The following is a 26251-nucleotide window of genomic DNA, read 5'->3' as shown; positions in this document are numbered from 1 at the left end:
CACATATACAGTATATTAGTACTGATGGTTTCAAGTCTGTGTGGCAAAAAAACAAAAAAAAACAAACAAGAAGCMACACAAGACAAACAGAAGACTATCAGATTCCAGTCCCACTCCCGACTTACAGAGAAACAGTTTTGTTTTCATACGAATGTACAAATTTGCTACCTCTTTAAATACATATAATAGTTTTACAAGCACATCTTTTGCAATATTTTACACATTTTAACATTTACATGGAGTGAAAGTGTAAGCCAGGTGTAAAAATAAAACAAAACAAAAAGTGCATCACCTGCTAACTTTTTAGTTGTTGCTTGCTCTTTTAAATAAGAAGCAAAAAGCCATTGTGAGCACAAACCTACAGAGTTGGTGAGGCGATGTGGGGAGATTTTTTTTCTTTTGTGTTCCCACACAATAGTATTGCATTACCTCGCAATATCTTTGCGTTACCTCGCAATACTTTTGTGTTACCTCGCAAAATTGTTTTGCGTTCCCACGCAAAYGATTGTTTTGTATATGAACTGAATTAAATCAGACTTTTATTTTGAAGTATCAGTTAATAAAACAGGATGTGTCGCCACAAGTTTGTGAAATTGACATTGATGTTGTGTGGCTGCACTGTGTTAAAATATCGGCATATGACATACTTCCATGCGTGGCTGTGTGATATATTCATTCTGAAGCYGAATTAAAACAGTAGGCTAACTCGAACTTGTGAGTTTGTTAATAAACTGGCAGGCACAACAGTGATAAACTACTTTTGCGAGGTAACGCAATACTATTTGTGTGAGAACACAAAAGAAAAAAAAATCTCCCGTGTCCCCTCGCAGGCTCTGTACAAATCAATGCTGCATTAAAAACTACATTTTTAATTTCCATCTTGTAATTGTACACAAACTACTCTAAAAAAAATAAGAACACTGTAAACAAATTTGGCRTAAACACTGTTTAGTCTTTATCTGCACAACTAAGAGTTTGGCGTGAGTGGACGAGCATGCACACTGACCGTTTCAGTGCAGATTTGGTACTTTTTACAGCTGCTACGTTCAAAATGACCACGTGCGTTTTGTACTCAACAAGGAAGCAGTGGAGGCATTTGTTCTTCAGTTCCTAAAAAGAAACAAGTGATAATACAGATTTTATAGAACATCCAAGAAGCAGCGTGCAGCCGAAGTACCTCACACGCCAGACAGAACGAGCAACGAGGGAGGTGAGTGGAGGAGAGCGCGACACTAACGAGATGAAAACCGCCTGAGACACGCTGCTTTTTTTTTTTTTCTTTCTTTTTTTCTGTCAAGTAAAGCAAAGAACAGTAAGTGCTAAACATGCTTTCTGTTGCTGCAGGGGGAAATTATTTTATAACATCCTATACAGGATTTTATTTCTGGGCATTTGTCTGTCAACTACACCCTATTCACAGAAAATAAACACCTCTATCAAAATCAGTTTCCCTTTAGACTTTAGTCTGTAACATTCATGCTTTTAAGTTGACAATAAAAAGGTAAAACCTTTAAAAAAATCCCTCAAACAGATTCTCGTCCTCATGTCAAAATTTTACAAAGCAGAGAGATTGAGCTAAAATGGGACAAAKTACAAATTAAAGCAACTGTACAACTTGTTAAAGTGTAAAAACATTAGGAAATACATTTAGACACGTGAGCTTTGAGCACAAATGGAGGTAAACGGTGGTCTGTTTGTCACTCGATCCTTGCTTTGTTTTTTTTTATTCTTAATCGTCCGTCTCCTGCGACATGATTCCATCACCCAGTCTTGTTCGGGTTTTGTTCCAAAGATTGTGAATAAAGTATCTAAAACTTTTCTTCTCTGATTTGTGTGATAGGTTCAGAAAAGGAGAGCGGTCACATGACCCAGAGGTCCGTTGGTGGGCGGGGGAGCTGGAGAATGTGCTCTGACGTGTGAGGACAAGCTGCTAGTTTAGTCCAAAGTCTTACCAACACGACTCGACCCCGAGCGAGCGGGACTTTACACCGCTGACACTTGTTCATCTGGAGGACAACAAACAAAAATAGAGAATTAGTTTGATGGGTTAAGAAGACTTGAGTTGTAAAAAACAACTATTTTCATTTAGCAAGAAAATCACAGAACCTTAAAATCAGGACTTTCTAGCAGTGTAGAAGAATAATTGTGTGAATGTTTTAAACATTCACACGGCTGAGATGATCCACTTAAGTACATTTCTCTTTCCACAATTTTTGTGCTGTTTGAACAATTTTTACATTAAAACGTTCAGCTCCTTAAGGAAATTTCAGCTATGATTTTTGGTACTTGAGCAATTTGTATTTTGAGATATTTAGCTTTTTCACATGTTTTTCTCATTAAAAATAAATGCAGCTCTCTTTAACATYCTTTAAATCCCATACTGTACTTTACCTTTACGGTTCTGCTTTGTTCAACTTCTTATTGCTGATTTTAGCTTTCTTTAGCTTCTTTTGTTGCTACTTTTAGCTTTTCTCTGCATTTTCCACTCCTCTGTTAGTCTCAACTTCGTGCTTCTTTCAGCTGCTTTCTGCAGTTTTCAGCCAATTTTTGCTTTTATTCAGCTAAATTAACTTGCTTGTGATCATTTGGGCTTCTTATTGAGCAAACATGCTTTCTGTTCCTTTGTGCTAATTGCAGCTTTTTCAGCTACTTTTTAGCTGTTGAATTTCTGCCGCTTTAGCTATTTTATAACAAACAAACTTTTTGAATTTGTTTTTTTGTTGTCCTACTTTCAGCAAGTCGGCTGTTCAAAATGAACTTGCATCAACAGTTTTGCTATTAAACCTTTTCAGTTTGAGTTTAGCTTCTTCAGCAGCTTTTAGCACAAATCTTTCAGCATGAAGCATTCACACTGCAGTTCCTAATGGAATAACTAAAACTAATGAAAGGGTTACCTACCCACTGGAAAAAGAAAAGAAATCTGTTTAKGTCAGRGGGTCCAGTCCTGGTCCTGGAGCGCTACTCTCTCGCATATTTCACTTGTTTCCTCTCTTAATCATACATTCATTCAAATCAGGTRTGTTGAAGCTGAGAAACKTTTAAAACATGCAGGATAGTGACCCACGAGGACCAGGACTGGGCACTCCTGGTTTAGGTTACAGTGCCTTTACTAATTTAACAAAATGTTACAAGTACCGTCATCACTATCAGCTAGATCCTTTGGGGGACAGCTGTTGCTGGGTGGTCTGGAGTGACCGGGTGTGGAACTGGCCGTTYGGCCATCTTGGTGCTGGAGGTGAAGCCTCCGCACCTCGGCCAACCCACCAGCCGCTCCGGGGCTCTGCAGCAGTTTGCTCCTCCGCAGGGCCACGCTGTAGTCCGGAGGTCTGATGTGAGGAGGTCGGGGGACAGGACCTGCCAACCCACCCACTACTCCGTCTGTGAGCCCGAGATCCCCCAGAGCCAGACCATGGTAGCCTGGAGGGGTGGGAGGAGGAGCTCGGTAACGCTCATCCTTGGTGGGGGAGGTGACACAGTACACTGGGAGGATGTGTGGAGGAAAATAAAGGAGGGATGGAGCAAAGAAAGAGGGGGTGCAGGATGATAAATGATTGACAGGTGGGGTGTATAAAGAAAAGAAAAAAGGGGGAAAAAATAATGCAAAAATTAAATTAACGTGATGTTTCACTGAAACGACACAACACTATACATGCACCAAACATGGTGGGAAAATTAAAAGAACAAAATTACAACCAATGAGATGGATGGCTGTAGTTCATACAAACACAGTCTGAGCAGGAACAAATTACCTTTGCCATTATTAACTGAYGTTTTTTTTATCGATTAGCAGATAAATTAATTAACTGTAAGTAAAACATCGGGAAATAGTGACAAACTCCTAGAAATGTAACTATCCATCAACCAAAATGATAAAAAAGAAKTTGGATAAACAGCAACTAAAATGTGTCAGATTTAAGTGTTGGTAAATTATCTAAACGTACAAACATTTTGTTATTAAYTGATGACTAATAATAGTGAAGGGTCTTACTGAATGAGATCTGAGGATTTGTCAGCCGTTCTCTCATCCTAACATAAAAACTATCCAAAGTACATCCACCCAAAACTATTCTTGTTTTGACTGCTTAAAAAAATAACAAACCATCAAAGACATGGATTTAAGGTGATGTTTTGCTGCATAAATAAAACTCTTTCATTAGACTATCACATGCAGCAACAGAGCTGATCYGGACAGCTGCTACGCTGTGTTTATAGGAAATCAAACCCGTTTGCAACCTGCCCCCTCACCTATCAGGCCCTTGTCTGTGCTTGATGTCACCGTTTTGTAGGCGGGGTCTGTGCTTTGCCCTCCTTCCTCATTGGCTGGCGAGGAGGGATGCTCCGAGGTGTTTCGCCGTTTTATCGTTCCGTAATTCCCCTCATAGTTGTCCGACAGGGAGTTGGACGACGTCCAGCTYTGCCGGAACTGTTCGGCCAGATCCGAGCTGGAGTCTCTGGTGGGGTGCTCCGCRGCCCACGTGGGTCCGGCGGCCTCCACCTCTGCTATTGGCCGAGTCAGCTGCGTGTGCTTAAATCCGCCCAGGTGCGTGTGCGGTAGAGAGAGCGGGGGACCGTGGATGCCGTGGTCCCATGGTCGGCAGGAGGAGGCGGGGAGGCTCTGGAAGGAGTCGTGGGAGTTGGAGGAGCAGGACGTCCAGCTGCCGCGGCCGCTGTCGGCCACAGAGTCCATGGAGGTGTGGTCTGGGGTCAGCTCTTCCGTGGAGAGAGAGGCGCTGAAGGCCCGGACTGCGTATCCTCGACCCAGTGCTGAAGAACTATTTGTAAACAAAGAAAAAATAATAATAAAAGCATTAAAATTACAGCATCAACAAATTACAACCAATAAGAAGAGGATAAAGTTTGATGTTGTAGAAACGACTAAATAAAATCTGACAGCATGATCTGAGCAATTAATAACTTTCTAAAGGAACTTAGAGAAAAAAGTTTCTTCCCAGCTGCACTTTATAAACCAGCACAGTTGACACTGACACAGTTTTACAGGACAAACAAGCCACTCAATGAAATAAGCCAGCTACAGCAGGGTTGCCAAGGTGATACAATATCTGAGAGGGAAATATTTTATTCTTCCCTTTATGAGACAAAGTGGCCTAAACTAAGAAGAATAAACTAAACTGTAGACAATAAAAAAATTGGATTGTTMACTCAGCCAGATTAAAAAGCCGCCCGCGTGAAAGCCGAAACCTTTCGCATGAATAAAACGAGAAGCAAGGAGGGCTGTAAATGTGGGATGCTAATAAAAAGCTGTTATTTTTTTATGGCATCCAGTTCTTGGAGGTTTAACGAGGAAGGTATGTAATTGGGAAGCAATGGGGGGAGGAAATGGAGGAGTGGTAGCAGATGGTGCTCAGGAGGTTGGTTTGTGACCAAAGTCTGTGGTGGACAGAGACATAAATCAGCATGCATTGCTGTTTGAATCTGTGGTTCCTAATTTGTTTGGATTCCGAAAAAAATTTAAAATAAAAAACTTGTGGCAAAAGGAGAAGTAAACCGGGATTAAAGTGCCTGTGACATCAAATTTTGTAATACRTATGAATGCATTTTTAGAAATAGGACATTGATAAAATATTGCAAAAGAAATACTGTATCATGTCGCTAAGATGAACAGTTGTTGAGATATTTGCCTGTGAAGTAACAGGAAGTGATGTCAAAGGGGAATGTCTGCATTTGAACAGAGCATTGCTACAACAGACAACAACCCAGACTGTAGAGAACAATCTGATGTTTCTTAAGATTATTTTGAGTCAAAGAGAGATGAAGAAGAGTCAGTTCAAATAATATTGTTTCAATAAACAAAGACCAGAGAGTTTTCTTTGTTAAAGAGTTCCCCTTTGATGTCACTTCCTGTTTCACTTTGGCTGAGTCAGGTTTTAAATTGTGTGCATTATTCCACCTTTTGTTTCTATGTCYTAATATAAAGTGTAGAGCCGAACCAAAGCTAAAATGTGCCATCCATCCCTTTAAAAAMCAAATTCTGTTCATCTCATTATGACTTTCAATTTACAAGGACTCTTTTCGACCTGAACTAATTAAGCAGACAGATTAGATAAAATGAAGTGAACCAAAGCTAATTACCTTGTGCTGGGCTGGCTGTAATCAGCAGTTAAATGTGCATTTAATGCCGCTGTGCCCTCAGCAACCTCGGCAGCCGTCGCAGCCGTGGGGTTGGAAGCAAAAGCAGCAGCAGTACTAGCAGCGGTACAGGTCCTGTTACATCGGTCGTCAGGCCCGGGAGCGGGCACCGAGTCAACTGAACAGATACTGGAGCGGGAGGAGATCTCGCTGTGACTCGAGTCCGACAGGTTGTCCATTTTACTACCAGGGAGGAGGGAACAACCTGAGGAGAAAAAAGCATTGAACATTTTAAGCAGCTGAAAATGGAGAAGGAAATGAAAAATGCAATAAATAAATAAATAATAATAAATAGACTGTCTAAACCAGGCATGGTCAATCCTGGTCCTGGAGGTCCGTAGCCCTGCATGTTTTACTTGTTTCTCTGCTCCAGCTCAACTGCTATGAATGAATAGATGATTATCAGACTTCTGCATTACGGAGGACCAAAAGTGACATAATTAAAAATAAAAGCAGAATTATATGAACCACTAAATAAATACACTCAAAGTGCACCAATTAAATAAATACACTTAAAGTGCACCAATTAAATTAAAAAGGGAGAACTTTATCTCCTGTTTTATATTTTAGTTGACTTTCATATGTATTTTTCCAGGTTAGTTCCAACAAATTAGTCTATATATTTGAACACATAGTAATTAAAATTTTATTGTTTTTTTTAAATATATATTAATTGTTTTTCCCTTTACTTCCACATGCATTTGTGCGTCTTAAATGTTTATCCTTAATTATTTTTATATTTTTTTCCAACAAGTCTTTTTATTTCTATGTGTTGCATGCTTGTGCTGTTGCAGTTTAGCTTAAAGTTTAAAGTTTAGTTTAAAACAAAGGCAAGGAGGAAAACATTACATGTACATTTATTTTTAACTCAACTTGAAGCTAAACTACAGCAACACAAGCAAAATAATAAAAAGACTTGTTGGACAAAATTATAAAAATAATTCAATTTAAGCATTCAAGAGACACAAATTCATGTTCAAGTAAAAGGAAAAACTAACATTAAAGTTTAAATTATGTATCCAAATATTTAATTTATTGGAACTAAGCAKGAAAAATAAATATGAAGGTCAATGAAATTATAAAACATGAGGTAAAGTTCTCCTTTTCAATTTATTTTGTGCATTTTAAATGTATTTATTTATTTTCATTTATTTATTTATGCTTTTATTTCTAATTATGTCAGTTTTGGTCCTCCATACTCCAGAACTTGGAAGAGGTGTTGGAGCAGGGAAACATGTAAAACATGTAGGGCTGCGGCCCTCGAGGACCACGATTGCCCAYCCCTGGTCTAAACTGTACTGCAATGACTGGGAATCAAGACTTTCAGAAAAACTCCAAACTTTATAAAAAAAATTACAAGGCTGAAACACAGGACCTCACAAGAATTAACTGTCAATTACAAATGGTTATGAATATTATATATATACATATATAAACTGCATTTTCAATTTGAATTAATTAAACAAAAACTTTTTCAGTGAACAGAACTTCTGCTTTGACACATTTTTCCTCCACTTACAAAAAAAGAAACAACATGCATGTACAAGCTAGTGATGAAGTAACACAAAGGTCAGCATGAAATGATTATCCATCTGTGATTGCTGCCTCAATTTCTTCTTCAGTCAATGCCGAGCTCTCAGGCGTCACCTTCCTGTGACTCACAGTAGATCTGAGGCTCTTGAGCATTGTGCAACATTTACTTTCGTGCCTCTGAAGCTAAATTTCATCTCTTAATAAACAGTAAACATGTTGGGACATCTCTACAGAAGCTGATTTGTAACTCAGCCTCAGTCTAAATGAGTCAGACGGTCTTTGTCCTGGTGTGTCTGTCTCTGCACAGCCAGAGGAAAGGGTTGGGGCTGAGGGATCTCCTGGCTCTCTGCTCTGTCTCTTGTGTCTCATTCTGAGGTGAGGATGGTTCAGTCTGTACAGTTTGCTCTCCATTTTTTATTAATGATCTCTCTCTGGACTGACTCTTTTCCCTCAGGACCCTGAAAGGTGACATCAGCCTCACCCTGATGGGTGACACTGATGGCTTTAGCTTCATGAAATGGGACTGGGGAGGAGGCGACAGAGTCACAAGTCCTGCCTCTGGAAGACAGCGTGGAGATCTATGAGCCTCTGAACATTTCTTCTGTAATATCTGTTCTGCATCTGTCTGAGCACCCCGTTTGCTCTGCTGTCTGGATCTTCCTCTCCTCTGCTCTGACGAACACAAGCCTCTCTGAGCTGCCTCTGTCTCCTCCTGCATCAGCTCCTCAGTTATCTCCTCCAGCTCTGTCTCTCTTTCCCTGCTGCTTCCTCGGCTGTGCTGACTGGTCATCAGCATGATCCTCTTGTGGAGAAGGGCCCCACCTATGCCGTAGCTGCGCAGGCTGACACCAGTCTTTGTGCTGGCGTCGCTGGTCAGAGAGGATGAAGAACCTGACAGGTTCATCTGACTGGAGTTCTGGGACTTGGTCACGCCTCCCACTAAAACAAAGAATTAAGGTTAAAAGAGGAGATAAAACAGTAGGAGTCTGCAATGAAGTGTTTAGAAGTTAGGCAAAACATTGTAAATAACTCCCAAAAAACACAACATTAAGTGGTGCTTATTAATGGAAGCAGACCTTTGCGAGGAGAGCCCTGAGGGGACACCGTGGGGCTGGAGTGGAGGGATGACACGGTYGAAATGGTGTCATCAGATGGTCTCTTGGAGCTCCACTCATCTGAGGAGCTTACTGGAGGTTTCTTTACCACCTGGGGAGAATTTGAATCTGACAAAAAGAAGAAAATAAAAACTTATTCTGGGCATTTACTTCTCTTATTCTACAAAAATAAATAAATAAATAAAAAATAAATGGTTAAAAAGTAATCGGGATCTTTGGAAGAATTAGTGTAATGATGATAAAGTTTAGTTGAGSAGGGCTCACTAGGTGTGCCGGTGTCCTTGGCGGTGCTCTTCTTTCGTAGAGGGTTCAGTGGCACCTGGACTTGGAGGACTTGGGACACCCTGTTCTGAGCTTTCCCCAGGGGCAGGGTCGACCGCTGAGACACTGGAGACATGTCCGACTTATTGGATCTCCTCTCACTCAGGTTTTTGCTCACTGGAGAAAAAAAAATTTGAATGACAGATTAGGAGAAAATCTGTGCGATTTTCTTCACGAGTTACTTTTACAGCAGCTGRTTTTGCTTCCCTTGTAAATTGTCTGCAGAATGTTTGCAAAGACACTAGATGGCAGTGCTAATATGATGAATTTGGGAGGTAAAATACTAGTTTTATTTCATTTAAATTCTCATTAGCAAACCACTATTTAATCTCCAACAATCACTGTTCAGAACTGCTTTGAATGATGTCGAACATGTTTTACTGAAAGGTTATTATATAACTCACGTGTGATACAATCTAAAATAGGTGGCACTCTTAAATTAGGTTTTACTCACAGGTGTTGTAAGACGGCTCACACTGCAAGGACATAATTTGGTGTTTCTCCTCGTCTGTCTCCACAGACAGGTTGGAAAGGTACTGCTTCACCTTTCTGGCCATCTGAGCGTCTTCGTACAGCTTCTTAGCGTTCAGGAGTGAGCTGCGTCGTACTCGCTTCTTGTGGGCTCCGCCCTGCACGTCCAGGATGTTGGAGTTGGTGCTGCCTTGACTTAATGACCTGATAGATGAGAAAAAGAATGCAGAGGAAATGGAGAGGAAGAAATGAAGGAAAAGTAGATGATGAGGTGCAGAGAATGGATAAAGTATGGGAAGAGGACAAATGCATGTAAAAATGCAGAAATAGAAAACAAACAGGTAGATTGAGGGAGAGAAGGAACAAACATTAATCAGTAAGACTACAATTAAAGCAGAAAGGTCTACATTTTTGTAACTCAAATACCATTTTCACAGCAAAATCGGTAAGTTTTTTGGTTTGGAGCACTGCATTTTAAATTGGGACCATGCAGCTGGGAGGGAGGCAGCGCTCCCTGATATGCCATGCTATCACGTTACAGAACAGCAGAACATTCTGTCAGATGGAGGCAAAAAGGGTTAGGAAAACAAAAGATGCCACCAAGGGGATGCAAATATGAGCCTGAACAATATTGAGTCAAATAGTATTTGGAATTACGAACCACAATTCATGTGTAAAAGCTGAGTCAGAATTTAGATCCATTGTCTTCCTGCTTACAGTTTCTTGTCTACACTGTTTTTTAAATCAAACTACTTTTGAATACTTTGTGCAATTTTAAAGGAGACATCTGATGCTTTTAAATCATTTAAATCATTCAGTTGGGGTCTAAAGTGGAACTGCAATGCTTTGGTCTGAATTCCTCCTTGTAGTAACTCCACAAGCCCCTCGTTCACCCCTTTTCTGAAGTGTGTCTCAGATCAACTCATTTTAAAGCTGTCTCTTTAAATCCAAACAAGATGCTTCACACCCCGCCTTCCTCCAGCTTCTAGAGTGGCCCACTGTACTTTGAGAGAGGGGRGGAAGCATGTTTTTGTTTAAATTAATAAAAAGATGTCAAGAAGTGAAGACTTGTCCATCCAGCCTTGTATGTTGGAACCAGAGTTTGACAAATTGTAGTTGGTAAGTAACCTTATTTACAAGTTCTGTTGCAAATACTGTGACGTAATAGTTCCGAAAACGTAATAGAAAACAGATAAAACTGAACGGGTTGAAAAATAAGACTCAGACGTAATATAAAAATATCTTTGCAGCAGGAGAAATTCAAATGTTCTGCTTGGTTTCTCCTAGAGACTCCAAGTACAACAAAATGCATTTAATGGCTGAAAAAAGGGAATTTTACATGATTTGTCCCCTTTAATTATTAACTTGATCATGAATACTTGGCTAATACTTATACTATTTATATATTTTATACTTATTTACCTTTATTAAAGTAAATATCATAAATATAGAAATACATTAAGATTTCTTTAATTCCTTCAAAAACATTATTCACTGAAATCAGCATAATTGCTCTGTTTTAATGTTCTTGTGCTTCTTTAAGATACAGTTTTGCTTATTTTGGCTTTTAGACTTTATTTTACTTATTTGAGCTTTCAGGTTTAAGTTTGTTAATTTTACCTTTCAGCTTCTGTTTTGGAACTTTTTAGCTTTTACCTATGGGTTAGAGCAGTGTTTCCCAAAGTTGGGGTCGGGACCCAAAGTGGGGTCCCGAAACATCAAGATGGGGTCCTGAAAAGATTTTCTGAATTAATTACATTTTTGCCTTAGTTGTTACAAAGGAGTGAGGTTAGTATATTTAAAATGGAGAAATGTAGTATAAAAATATTGTTACTGTGCCCATGTTTAGTTGACCTGATACAAACGTTTATCATCCAAAAATAGCTGGGGGCACAGGTCTCTGTTACTGTTATTTTGTTGGGTCAAAAGCTGAAAAGTTTTGGAACCAGTGCACTTTGGTTCCCAAAGTTGGGCTTGGGACCCAGTTATGGGTCATGAAGCACCTTGGATAATCTCCAGAAAACAATTTAAAGGGTAATAAAATAATTGCTGATTAAGTATTTATATTTGTGTACAAGCTGCTTAGATTGTCAAAAAGCCTGTGTTTTTAGGGTTATTAACGAAGTTCATGTACTCAGACCAGTAATATTTGGGGTCACAAGTTTTTGCCATGGATATTTTGTGGGTCAGAAGACAAAAAGTTTGGAAACCACTGGGTTAGAGGACAGAAGTAATCCATCTGACTGCTAAATATATTGGTTTGTAGTTTGTGTTTTACRTTTGCAATGTATTCCAGTTCTCTGTGATGATAATTATCAAATACATTGTGTTTATTCCATAATCTTATTATAAATAAGTATTATTTCAAGCTACTATATGACTCAAATATACAGTCTAGTGATGATACGGTTAATGGGTCAATGATGGACTTCAGTATGATTCAATAGGCACTGCAATGGAAGGGTTAATCACACGGAGCATGGGCAGACATGTTCAGAAATGGTAACAGAAAACATGCAGAGCTTATGGCTGTGGGGGGATGCAGGGTGGGTGGGATTTCAGTCGGACCGGACTGAAGCAGGGTGAAACTGGTAACCAGGACAAACTTACCCTAAACTCTTCCACCTCTTCTTCCTGCAAGCAAGAGGCGTGAAGATTGAAGCGTGACTTAAGGACAAGTTCAAAGATCAGGGAGGTGGAGGAGGAGACAAGACTGTGTGGGGTTCATGCCACCACAAACAAAGAGCAAATGACTGGAAATGGGAGGACACAGCATGTGGAGCTTTGGTTCACACTGAACTGAGGAGTGTGAGTGTTGTGTCACAGATTCACAACATCAGGTTGTTTTGTTTCATGAGACTTATGTGGGTTTCTCATTATGTACTGTAACTGGTCATTTTGAAGGGATTCATGTGACCTGCAGTAGGATTGGAGTGTCTGCAGGGGGCAGTCATGCACTACAGGAGTGACAGACTGTGATAGACACACACAGAACTGAGTGATACCAACAACACACTGCAGCTGTCATCAATTCCACCAACAGTTCCGTTCAGTCCATGCCTTGTATTATTGGCTGGTTATGTTCCAGCAAAGGAAAAGCAATCCAAACACGGAGAGGCACGGACAGAAAGGGAAACAAATGGGAATTGATTGGACTAGACTTTGAGTGTGTGCCTGATCCCACTGGTGAGGGATCCAGGTTGGCTGGTGGAGTTATGACAGGTGGTTCCCTTTTTGCCAACATTTATAGCCCTCACAGGTAACATGTGGATACACCCCTCCCAAAAAAAACTTTGACAAAACCTTGCCACACTGAGATATTTTGCTGCAAATCCAAATGTAAACAGGAAAAGCCAGTTTCAAAGACACATAAACTAACWGAAGTTACAGGTTTCAAACCACAATGCCACGATTTGGCTTACTGTTCATTGTTTTAGGCCTCAAATAGCCTCAACTGATATTTAATATTTTTTAAAAAGCTCTAAAAAACTAAAGAAATCAAAAGCTATTATTTGTATCATAAAAACCAACCTCTGTCTGAACATGAGGGCTGGGTCCATGTTGGCTGAGGTCATCCGGACCACGTGCCTGATCTCTTTAGCGATCATCCTAAGCTTCTCGAAGTTCACGAGGCCGTCGACATTGGAGTCGTTACCTGAGAGGAAYGAAGAGAATAACGTGCTCACACAAAGACAAATCCAACAGTGAGCTGTCAAGAGTGTTTAAATGGATATCACCTGGAGACACCTAAAATACACTGCTTCAATGTGAAACTTCTTTATTCTGGTGTTTTTCATGTCATCGCTTCAGGAAATCAGACTGTCATACCTTGTCACCTTGGGCAATCTGAGAATTTACTTCTTTTAGCTACTCGCAGAAGATGGAAGCTTTCTGTTTCATTATTAACAAGGCTGTTGTGACTGTTGACATACCAAACCTTTAAGGAGAAGTTTGTTTGGATATTTTTGACTTGACTTAGTTTGTTAATGTTAAAAGGCAACTCGGGGAAGCCATCAGCAGAAGTAAGTCCATGAGAAAGAATCTGAGTTTAATGTTTTTACACCACACAGAGGAAGTAGGTGACCTTAAACTAAACAGAAGGACTTAATCACAATAAATAGCCTCAGTTTGCAGCTTTCTTCTGCTTTAATTTAACCAAAAGGCAGCTGGCCCTCCAAAGCTCTCTTACCTTCATGTAGGAAGGTGAGGTCCTTCTTGACCACTGGGAACAGTGGGATGATGGGCGGCTGCATGCTCTGGCTGCTCAGCACGTTGCGGTACTTGGCCATGTTCCTGGATGGGTCGAAGACGTCCTGCAGGTCCCTGAAGAGCTTCTCGTACTTACTCGGCAGTTTCTCCCACGTGCTTCGCAGTCGAGCCACTGGTGCCAAGTTCAGCCCGCTGTTTGAGAGAGGAAGGAGGTGGAAGGAGGGCGTGGAAAAGGGGAGCACAGAGGCAGAGATAAATGAGTTATACAGGGGAGAGGAGGAAACATGATGGGGGCAGTCAGGGGGAAAAAGTTCTTTTTTTTGCTCCTGTCTTTTGTTATTTTGTAACTACTGTTGTTTTTTATGCAGATGTTTCTAAAACTGTAAGGTATTTTGTTAATTTTTTTTTACCACTAATAAATAATGTCTTTTTTGCTACTTTCCAGTCCTTTTTTGTTATCGATTCAACTGAATATTAGAAACACAAGGCAGCTTCAGTTGCATTCACTAAAAATCACTTTCATTACATGTTTCTAAGAACTGAGGGATTTTTCATTTGTGCATCAGAACATAATCTCCAGCAAAAATGAGATTGAAGCCTTATTGTTACGGAAAAAAGAAAATAAGAAATTCTTTTCACAGCTGGAGCTCTCGTCTCATTCATGCTCCAGCTGATTGAAGCCGAAGGAATAACTGGATTTTATTGTTGTGTTTACGAGCAGCAACTTCAAGCTAATTTTTACAAGCTACTGTGGTTATTATATTAAACACAAAGGTAAAATAACATGATGGGAATTCTCAACCAGTCAAATAAACTCTTACCTCTTCAGTTTGTTTAAAAAATTAATACAACCAAACAGGAAAGAAACCCTTTAAAGACTGCAGTTTTATGGAAAAGATGTGATCAAAATGCAGCTTTTGTGGGGCGGCCGTGGCGGAGTGGTTAGGGGAGTCGTCCTGGAACCAGAAGGTCACTGGTTCGATCCCCCGTCCAGCCGTCTCAATCGTTGTGTCCTTGGGCAAGACACTTCACCCACCTTGCCTACTGATGGTGGTCAGAGGGTCCGGTGGCGCCGATGCATGGCAGCCCCATCTCTGTCAGTGTGCCCCAGGGCAGCTGTGGCTACAGTGTGGTTTGCCATCATCAGTGTGTGAATGTGAGTGTGAATGGGTGAATGTCTGTTAGTGTAAAGCGCTTTGGGGTCCGGAGGGACTTGAAAAGCGCTCTATAAGTTCAGTACCATTTACCATTTGTTGGAAATAATAGTCAGTGAGGGTAAAAACAGTACGAACAAATGCTTTAAAACCTGTTATGGATTAACTAAATTTTTGTTCTTTTCAGACTGAGAGACGCTCCCAGTAAAAATCTACAAGCAACCCTGCGAGTCAGGTTTCTTATCCACACAGCAGCAGCAGCAGCTGTGCCTCCTGCCACCAAGCAGGTTGTGCATCAGAAAGCCATATGTGCTGCTGTGAGGAGTGTAAAGGGACATGGAGGTCAGACACTTCTGCTCTGAAGTACATTTTACAGCAGCGACCAAAMGACCATCAAACTGCTGAGCTCCTTGACCTGTAAGTAACACGTAGGCACTGAGCAACAGAACAAGAACAAAGCTTATTATCAGCCAAGCTGAATTCTATTTTCAGATAATCTGCATCGTGAACAAACCAATTTCTCATCTTACAAAACTGGTTTCATAGTTTTTCTTCTTCGCACTTTTAATGTTTGGCTTGAAAGTAAGAAAGGAATCCTTACGAAACWCTTTTACGGAAATATTAAAGTGATTAGAAACATGGTTAAAGCCCACACCTACCTGATAATGGCAAACATGGAGTTGAAGTTCTTGCACTCTCTGCAGTGCAGGGCTATCTTGATGAAGTGCTTAATGGTCTTCATCCTCTTCAAGGTGTTGGGCTCCTTTAAGATCTCTGTGGCCACCCAGAAAGTTTCCTGGTTTATCACCTCCTCAAACTGCTTCAGATTCCCACATCCAGCAGAGGAGTCCAGTTTAAACAAATCATCCACATACCTGAGAACCAGGACAGAAATGTTTAAAAACTTGTGCAAACCTGCAGAATTTCCTTAATTAAGCAAGTATCATTTGCTATTTTATTTTATTTATTCTCTTTGGAAGTCATTTAATGCCATCAGGCTCATAARAATAAAACTGTAAATTGCGTACTCTGTGGACTCAATATTCCTGAAGAGTTCGAAGTCTCTCATCGAGAGCTGGGCAGCAACCTCCATGGTGCTGAGCTGCAACAGAGAGATCTGACTCTCTCTGAGGAGGTCCTGGGCATCCTCATCCGAACATAAAGTCTCTGTCTCCATGTTGTTCTTCAGGTAGTATCTGAAGGGAAAGAAGAGTGAGATGAACTGCAGGTGAAATTAARCATTTATTTAACAAAATCTCTACCAGATGTGGAAACTGTAGTGCAGCGATTTGTTGTATTCTCACACTTCTAATTGCATTTCTCCAATTTWAAAAAAGCTTAATCCTGAAAGCTTTGAAATTTAGTACAAGGACGAGGCATAAATACTCTGATAATGGTAGAATATAGAAGGTGAAAAAGCAAGAGAGGAATTTGCAGCAATGGATGGAGAGAAGAGAACAGGTGTGTGATGGAAAAATACATTTCTCCTTGTGCTTTATCATCAAAAGTTTCCTGGTAAAGCATTCAGCATCAGGCCATCTCTAACACACTATAAGCTCCTTAGTTTATAAATCTAACCCTCATACTTTCCCTCTAATGGAGCTGTAATGTGTTTGTCTTCCAATGCAGACCCTCGGAGCATTATGAGTCTAAAGTGGGCGCTCCTCAGGAGTAAAGTGTTGGCATAAATGCAACTCTAAATTGCACAATAACACAAACAAAAGAGCTGGTAGGAAGAGCACCAACAAGCAATGATTTGATTAAGTGGAATTTACTTGCAATAAAACACGAGTCGTGAAAAAAGGTTTGAAAAAAACAAAAGCAGACTTGATAAAGTTTCCTTATAGTCAGGTTAAAGACATTTGAGGACCTCTGTAAGCATAAAGATGAAAGAATACAAGAGGAAAGAAGACAACAGGACAAAAAGAATTGTGTAAATTATTGACAAAGTGGTTTTAAACTGAACCGGGTCTGAACCAAACCACTGGAAATGACCAGTGGCATGAGCATCTGTGTGTTAKAAGGTTGGGATCATGTCCCTTCATTTATATGTATGTTGACAGCATGTACAATGTTTGCTATTGGCTAAGACTGCCCCTCCMAGACCTCCTGCCAATCATTTCACCAGAGGATGACAGATACAAAGTGGCAGCGACACAACTCTGCCAACTGCTTCTAATAAATGGGAAAYATTGCTGAATCTTGTTGACACTCATCCTGCTGACAATGCAGAGTGTGTGAGTGTACTGTATGTACAAATACTGTCAAACTACCAGTATTAACTATGAGCACTCTGAATGATGTAGTCTGTTTCTAATTCTGATCTAAAGGAAAGAAAAACAGACAATTCCTTTTGCCTTCAAAATAAAAAAAGAGCAATTCTTCAAATCAGTATGTGAATAACTGTGCATTGAACTTGATTATTAATCTCTTTGTAAGAGTTTGTGTGTGCGTGTGTATGAATAATTCCAGACATGTCGTGCTGTCTGCAGAAGCCCTCGCCCCTGACAGGGGATGAAAAATTCATGCTAGCCTACTTGGGAGGGGACAGACGAGGGACCCCATGAGACGGGGAGAGAGGGAGAAAACTGTGAGAAACTGATGGGGGAGTCACATTAAGGCAGACCTTGGTGTTGCACTCAAATTTTCTGCTRTGTCCTGTTAGCTTTTGTCTTAAAATATATCTAGCAACAAGACAAGGAACTTTGACTTTCAACAAACTGAGACAAATCTGAAAGAACAAAATATACTCAAGCAAAAAAAAAAGTGACCAGGACCATCAGTGATGTTAATGTTTGTTTCACTTTTGAATATTAAAAACTATGTCCATCTTTTTTATGTAGTAACAATAATCTATTATTTCTATGAACCGGCACAGACGTTCCCACTTTTGCTCTTTAGCAGCTGGAGACCTGCTGGTTTTCWTTCAAGCTGCGAGATACATTATCTGAATTCAGTAAATTACAAGAGTAATACCCTAAACCCTTAGGAAGAAGACTGAGAGGAACTCCTCCAGAAGAATTTAGTCCCTAACATTATACTGGACATGATCTGCTGTCTAACAGCTAATCTCAAGCAGACAGTGAGGGGTTTTGAGCAGTTGTGTAAAAGATTTGAGTAATGCTTCTGTTTTTTTAAAAAAAGTCTTCAAATCTTAAGTTTGATAAAGCACTCACTGTGTGAGTTTTCATAGTTTTAACCAGAAAATGGGATGGAAAAATCTTCAATGTTCAATCTTTTTTTAAGATCAAACCACTATGTAATCTGGCTTTGCTTTAAACGTTTAAGCCTTAAAAATAAAAGTGGTCAACTATAAATTTTTAAACCCAGATTTCCACATCAAACTACAGTGGTTTGCAAAAGTATTCATACCCCTTGAACTTTTCCATATTTTGTCACATTACAACCACAAACATAAATATATTTCACTGGAATTTAATGTGAAAGACCAACACAAAGTGGTATTCAATTGTGAAGTGGAAGCAAAATTTTACATGAATCAAAACATTTTTTACAAATAAAAAACTGAAAAGTGCGACGTGCAAAAGTATTCAGCCCCCTTTTCCCTGAGTGCAACCAATTGCATTCAGAAGTTGCCTGATGACTGCTAATGACTCAAAAGGGTCCACCTGTGTGTAATCTAATCTCAGTACAAATACAGCTGCTCCGTGACGGCCTCAGATGTTGGTTAAGAGAATATTGGGGAGCAAACAGCATCATGAAGTCCAAAGAACACACCAGACAGGTTAGGAATATGGTTTTGGAGAAGTTTAAAGCAGGCTTAGGTTATAAAAGATTTCCCAAGCTTTGAACATCTCACGGAGCACTGTTCAATCCATCATCCGGAAATGGAAAGAGTATGGCACCACAGTAAACCTGCCAAGACAAGGCCGTCCACCTAAACTTACAGGCCGAACAAGGAGATCACTGATCAGAGAGGCAGCCAAGAGGCCCATGGTGACTCTGGATGAAATGCAGAGAGCCACAGCTCAGGTGGGGGAAACTGTCCACAGGACAACAATTAGTCGTGCACTACACAAATGTGGTCTTTATGGAAGAGTGGCAAGGAGAAAGCCATTGTTAAAAGAAAACCATAAGAAGTCCCGTTTGCAGTTTGCCAGAAGCCATGTTGAGGACACAGCAAACATGTGGAAGAAGGTGCTTTGGTCAGACGAGACCAAAATTGAACTTTTTGGCCACAATGCAAAACGCTATGTGTGGCGGAGAAAGAACACTGCACATCACTCTGAAAACACCATCCCCACTGTCAAATATGGTGGTGGCAGCATCATGCTCTGGGGGTGCTTCTCTTCAGCAGGGACCGGGAAGTTGGTCAAAGTTGATGGGAAGATGGATGGAGCCAAATACAGGGCAATCTTGGAAGAAAACCTGTTGGAGTCAGCAAAAGATTTGAGACTGGGGCGGAGGTTCACCTTCCAGCAGGACAACGACCCTAAACATAAAGCCAAAGCTACAATGGAGTGGTTTAAAAAAAAGAATATTCATGTGTTAGAATGGCCCAGTCAAAGTCCAGACCTAAACCCAATTGAGAATTTGTGGCAAGATCTCAAAACTGCTGTTCACAAACGCTCTCCATCCAATCTGACTGAGCTTGAGCTGTTTTGCAAGGAGGAATGGGCAAGAATTGCAGTCACTAGATGTGCAAAGCTGGTGGAGACATACCCTAAAAGACTTGCAGCTGTAATTGCAGCAAAAGGTGGCTCCACAAAGTATTGACTCAGGGGGGCTGAATAATTTTGCACATCGCACTTTTCAGTTTTTTATTTGTAAAAAATGTTTTGATTCATGTAAAATTTTGCTTCCACTTCACAATTGTATACCACTTTGTGTTGGTCTTTCACATTAAATTCCAGTGAAATATATTTATGTTTGTGGTTGTAATGTGACAAAATATGGAAAAGTTCAAGGGGTATGAATACTTTTGCAAACCACTGTAAATTTGTTTCAAAATTCATCACTGTGGATCAGATTTAGGGACTGATCCATGAACATTTTTACCCATACTTTCTAGCAAACCTATCTTGTGCAGTTTATCAAGCAAAGGCAAAAATGTTTTAACATTGAACTCGCTTTAGGAACTACATTGCTGACAACTATTTATATGGTAATAAAATTGATTCAACCGCAGGATAATATTTCTGCTGCTCACCTGCCGTTAAGCTGAATCCGATCAGCCAGTTTGGAGAGTTGGTCGGGCAGACGACGCTGTTTTATCACTCCCTCTGGGCTCACGGACACCTCACATAGAGAGTAGGTTTCAGGCGCTGCAAAGAGGCCGAACTCATTGACAGTCTGGATGACAACATCCTTGGCCGTAGTGTCCTTGCTGATGATGATGTAGCAGCTCTGCTGGTCTGCTTTGAAGACCCGAATAACCTGGTCTGGGATATCTTCAGTGGGGAAAGGGAGAACAAAACAGTAAGTGATTAGTGAATAGTGAAAAAGCATATCGTTTGAAAGTAATTTCATACAGTACAGCATTCTTGATATTTAGAATTAGATCAAATAAAAACTTGAAAAAAACAAAGAAACTGTGGTAAATGCATTTATGAAGGTCAAAGGAGACATCAGGCTTCATTGTTTTCCACATTTAAATCATTCAGCTGGGGTCTATATAAAGTGGAACTGCAATGCTTTGCTCTCAAATCCTGCTTATTGTAACTCCACAAGCCCCTCCTTCCCCCCATTCTCTGAGGTGTCTCAGATCAATACAGTTTGAGGTTGTCTCTTTACATCCAAAGGAGGCGTTAACCCCCCCAGACCAGTCCATTCCATTTCTATAGAGCATTTTATGTCTATATAGTGGTGTAGAAATGTTTTATTTAAAAGTTAATTAAACAATGTCTACAACAGAAGACTTGTCCATCCAGCCTTACATGTTGGACCCAGAGTCTAACCCAGAACCAGAGGAGAATGAAGACCACCAAGCTGTAGTTGGTAAGTCCAGATCTTATTTGGCAGTTCCATCACAAATAATTTGATGTGTTATGTTCAGAAAACATAATAGAAAATAGAGAAAACTGAATGAGTTGAAAAATATGACCCGAACAGAATATAACGATATCTATGAGGCACCAGGAGTGACTAAATTCAACTTTTCTGCACTCCTAGAGACTCCAAGTACACAACAAAATGTATTTGACAGCTAAAAAGTGGATTTTGAATTATAATTATATTTAAAGAAAAAAACTATGTAAGCAGCACAGTGCAAATGTTTGTTTAAATGTCTTTAGTAGTGATTAAATACATTCAACTCAAGCTGCCTTTCTGCACATTAGTCCTAATTAACACTGATCTGCATTCCCGTCACCTTCCTTTTACAGACAGAATAAGGAGATCTTTCATCAAGTGTATAGCCTCAGCTCCAACTCAGAGTTTCAGATATAAGATTTTTAATACCATGAATTTAAACCAAAATTGTTATTTACCTAACTAAGGATAYTTCCAAATTAAAGGGCTCCAAGTTTGGAACAATGCCATATCATTTCTAAAAACTCAGTTTTTTAAAACATAGGTAATGTAGCATATTACTGTTTAATAAATAAATAAATAAATAACTAAATAAATAAATAAATAAAACTTGAACGTGAAACTTGATTACAGTTTCATAAAGCCGATGATGCTGGAGCAGCTATTTGCAGATTTCATGGCAGAATGCGTTTTAAATAATGGAGACATTTTCTGTGAGTGAAACGCCACATTAAAGATCTCTGTGTTTGAGTACGGCCGGGCGTACGGCCCATTAGCCACAGGCAGCCATAGAGATTTAATCGAACGAGTTATGAGAGCCACACAGAGAGAAGCAGAGAGACAGTCAGAAAACCAGATGAAGCTGCTACAGTGTGTGTATGTGTTTAGATTACAATACCTATATTACAATCACTACCCTAGCAGCAGCATAGTAAGTAGAAACAAAGTGCTCAAAGCAAAACCAATAACAATAGTGTTACAGTAAATGCTGGTAATCAATCACTGTGCTTATTGAAGGAGCTGCATCAGAGTACAAACAAGAATCACATTTGTTCATGCGATGCTGTGATGAAGTGCATGTAAGTGGTGGAGCTCATTATGCTGCTATTTTCAGTTTTTTAATGTTTCTTATAAGAAACTATTTTTCATGAAAATAGGGGTTTCCCAGTTGCTATATTTACACGTTTTTTTTTTGTATTGGGTAACTTTTTTGATTCCTTTCGCTTTACCAAGAAAATACTTTGAATTATCTTTGCTTCATCTTGAATGGCCGCAGTTTTTTTTTTTTTTGTAATTTACAGTAAAGTTATTTATGCTCTTTAGTTGAGAAACTGCAGAACTGAAATGCAACTAATCACTTTTGAAAGCCACTTTGCTTCTAGAATGAAGACATATTCATGTTTTGACATCARCTGCTTTTCTTGCAGATAAATGACTTCTTTATGGACTGTAAACTCATTAATATCTAACATGACATTTATGCTTTATGTAAATTAAATGCTAACTAAATTTCATGCTAAAGATGTATGCAGTTCTTCTTCTTCTTCTTGGTTGCTGCTGTGAAAGAAGTTCAGCTTCCATGTGCAGCTGGGTAGTGAGAGAAGGCTGGCTTAAAGCTAAATGTTTGAGTCTCATTAGCTGTGATTTGTGATTAGAGTGTGGGAAGCCTTCAGATAAAAAAAAGTTGGGTATCATATCCAGCAAAGGCTGGGGAAGGCTAATCATATTTAATTCTCTAGAGATGATGTGATCGGACCTGTGTGTACAAGTACAACCACTGTCCAGTTGCCATCTTTACTAAAGCATCATTCATTTCCTTCAAAACCCTTTAATTTTTTTAAAGACTGGAGTCCGTTTATACATAGAGAACAGGTTTTTTTAAATGAAATGTTTAAGAAACACAACATCTTCTTGCTTAAAAAGAAAGTAGCACTTAAAAAAATATTATGAGGCTTTGATAAAGTAAAGGCAGGAATTAATATCTTAGTTTTCATTCTACAGGTTTGGATTTGCATCTGTGTCTGTGATTACCAAACTTGAAAAATTCACCCCGAAGGTATGGGAATAATGGGTGGCACAATTCAAGCCTCCATACAGAACTTCGAAAGCAAAGGTAATGTAGAAAAATAATATGTACATTTTGGGACAATCAAACAGTGGTACTGAAGATAAATATACTTACAATACAGTCCCAAGGCTTGGCAAGCAGAGAAGGAAAGGGATAAAGAAGAACATTGTAATTACACATGGGAAAATGTTTGACGGGAGCATAAAGAGATTTAGAGGTTGGAAATAACATGACAAAAATAAAAAAAGAAGGAAAAAACAGCAGATTTTCTTCTGCAGCGGTAATCTACTGGTGGGAAACCAAAGAGCCAAAACTATGACTCAACATCTCAACACTAGAACATATGTTTAAAATCACTAAGCACAAAAAACGGGGGCAGAAAAACACTGAGCAGACAGAGAATGGAAGAAAAAGACTTCACACGCAGCAAATATGAAGCAAAGCATTCAGCAGTTGATAAAAAAACTCTTGTAGTCTTCAATCAAAGCAAMGCATTGTTAACGCTCATAAGATTTCAACAAAATCAGGTTTACCATTCTTAATTCTACAATGCCTTTTTTGCTTATGCTTCTTTTTCTCTCTGACCATTGTAAAATCATTAACATAAGTTGCTTAAAAAAGACAAATGTGCTGCTATAAAATTAACACCATCTGCAGTAAAATAAAACCTGGGATTTTCCACTGATGAATAATTACAGTAAACAAAGAGGTGGTCCTGAAAAAAGAACAACGCTGCAGATTATTAAACAGGCAAAGAATAGGCACCCAGAAGTTAAAGCCACACAGTATATGCTTATGTTATGTTATGTTATGTTATGCTTATATGCTTATTTGGCACAGTTTGGATAAAAGGGTTGTCTGCGCCTCAGATTTGTACCCTAATGTAATTACAGGCAGGGATTTGTTGGGGAGGTTATAAGCTTTGCAGAGCATCTGGAAAAAAAAAACGGTTTTGCTTTTCTTTACTTTACCTTGAAACCTAAAGGGAAGATGAAASAGTTTGTGTGTTTCTAGTGACCACATGAGATGTATAGGTTTACTTACATATTATAAACCTACAGACAGCAGGCGTGTGTGCTGGCATTTGTCTTACAGATAAATGCTTGTGGAATAAATCAAAACCAGTCAATAAATAGCACAGACTCTTCCTTGTTAGTTTAAATAATTAGGGCTCAGAAACTCCTCTGACAAGACAAGATTAAAAATATCCTCAAATGACCCAGGAGGTTAATTCTTGTCAAACTGAAGCAATTTGGCAATAGATCTGTGATACTTCAAAAACACAGAGCACAGAAATACAAATGTGGGTCTGGTTTTGTCTGTGAGCTGAGCAAGGCCAACAGCCTCTGCAGGTTTGCTTTGTATGAGTGAATAAGTTCCTTTTCACAAGAAAATGTTTTTTTAAGTATAGTTGTATGTCGAGGAGAAAAAAGAAAGAAARTGTGCCATACAGACTTATCACAGAGCTGCTTTTTGCTGTACCGCTCAAAGATGACAGCCTGTTTGCACAGCACCTTTGAGCACTCTCGGAGCATTGTGTTCCTTCAATTCCTAAATGGTTTCATCGTTCAGGGAGGCTGAGGTGTTGGGTCGAGTGTGACGAACAGCTGCAGATGAGAACTGCTCAGCTGTGACCGAGACACCTGAAAAGCTCTGTGATGGTCAGAGAGCTCACAAACAGACGGTGTAATGAAAGTTTGGCTTCATGTTGATTCAATCCTGTGCCCAAAGTGCAGGTTTTTCAAAGAGTCGCAAAAACTCGCACAAAAAAAGCGCAGGAAATGGCAGCAAAATGTTACTGATTGCTTCAGTTCTGTTTTGGTAAGATCTACAATAAAAGCAACTTTTGAGACAAGGCAGAAGTTAAATATTGATATAAAAATCCAGAGTCTGCTTTTTTTTATCCCTGTATCAGAAATCATTGAAACTCTTCCTGACAAGCAGATTCTTAGTCAGAACAAAATACCCCAGAACAGATAMTGACTGAGAGACGGTTAAGTTTAAATTTTATTAGTTCTCTTTGATGTTTTGTCCGTTTAAAGCTAAAGTTTCTTGTTTTTGAAATAATTCATCATAATAAGTCAAGTTGAAATAGTTTGTATTCACACCTAATCGTCTGGTTGACTTGGTATGATTGGGGACCAAAATTGTTAACACAAATACAATATTTGTTACATTTTCAGCTGGTGCGGTTCATATTCACACTGCAGTTTGTAAAAAAAAAAACAACAAAAAAAAAAACAACTGAACGACCAGTTAACCAACCCCCTGTAACTGTGTGTGCGGATCTGAACACATTCAGACAAATTGTGCAAGATAGGAAAAGCAAACCGCTCCTAATGCACCAATTTGTTTCACTATTGATTGTTTTCTGTGACATTTAGGACAATGGCATACATAAAAGAGATAATCAAGCCTAATTTAACCCTCCAAATCCATTTGGTCAAACAAATAGTTCCATAAAAGTTGCTTTCACAATCTGTTAATTATTTTATATTGGTGTTCAGTTTTACAAACTACCAGAAAAACTTTTACATGAATGTCAGTGCTTTGACTAATTAAGCAATCATTAAAGCTGCTGTATGTAGTTTCTTGAAAACCCAAAAACTTAGAAAAATTTTGAACAGAAACAACCTTGTAGTCCCTCCCCCCTGCTCTCAGCTCCCCTTCCTAAGCTCATCCCCCACAGCAGGGCCCAGAGTCGGGATGCTTGTAAACATGCTTGCTTGTAAACAGGAGGTGAGCCAACGTAACACACAGAGCTCAGAGCTAAGCTGCCGTCACAGTTAAGAACAAACCATCAACAATATATTTTTTAACTATCATGACTTGCCCATACTTTATCTACACAAGTGCTCCTTTTGTCATRACGTTACATGTAAATTATGTTGCACTCTTTCTATAAGTTATAAACAGCTATCAAGCTAATACAACACCGAGGCTGCGCAGTGGTTATGAATTCCAGTCCTCGTGACCCACTATCCTGCATGTTTTAGCCGTTTCCCTGCTTTGGAACACATGATTTAAATGAATGAGTGATTGACAGGCTTCTGCAGAACTTAAAGACCTGCTGAAGAGCAGGGAAACAGCTAAAACATGCAGGATAGTGGGTCACCAAGACCGGAATTCAGAACCACTTTTCAGCAACATGACAAGCCTGTGTATTAGTATTTTTCAGCTCAAGCCTGTGTATTAGTATTTTTCAGCTCTTGCTTTGCAGTGTGATATTTTATTTTTATGCT

The 26251-nt window shown here is 39.4% G+C and overlaps 1 protein-coding gene across 9 annotated transcripts in view; it reads right to left on the bottom strand.

Moving 5' to 3' along the window:
• Positions 1 to 1279: 1279 nt before the first annotated feature.
• Positions 1280 to 26251, bottom strand: part of rapgef6 (Rap guanine nucleotide exchange factor (GEF) 6) — a gene marked incomplete at its 5' end in the record, with an annotated part of 73668 nt that continues 48696 nt past the window's right edge. For 2 of the 9 annotated variants that reach the window (XM_014030418.1, XM_014030419.1), the window contains 15 exon segments: positions 1280 to 2006; positions 3136 to 3480; positions 4246 to 4772; positions 6091 to 6352; positions 8503 to 8619; positions 8757 to 8903; positions 9060 to 9233; positions 9571 to 9791; positions 12198 to 12221; positions 13119 to 13242; positions 13777 to 13988; positions 15610 to 15825; positions 15979 to 16146; positions 20121 to 20361; positions 23124 to 23138. In XM_014030418.1, coding sequence (XP_013885872.1) covers positions 1984 to 2006; positions 3136 to 3480; positions 4246 to 4772; positions 6091 to 6352; positions 8503 to 8619; positions 8757 to 8903; positions 9060 to 9233; positions 9571 to 9791; positions 12198 to 12221; positions 13119 to 13242; positions 13777 to 13988; positions 15610 to 15825; positions 15979 to 16146; positions 20121 to 20361; positions 23124 to 23138 — 2816 coding nt within the window. 9 annotated transcript variants of the gene reach the window in all.

Source organism: Austrofundulus limnaeus, unplaced genomic scaffold (genome assembly GCF_001266775.1).
Source record: "Austrofundulus limnaeus strain Quisiro unplaced genomic scaffold, Austrofundulus_limnaeus-1.0 Scaffold1058, whole genome shotgun sequence".
NCBI classification, from domain to species: Eukaryota; Metazoa; Chordata; class Actinopteri; order Cyprinodontiformes; family Rivulidae; genus Austrofundulus; species Austrofundulus limnaeus.
This window is presented reverse-complemented; position numbering and strand designations above follow the sequence as displayed.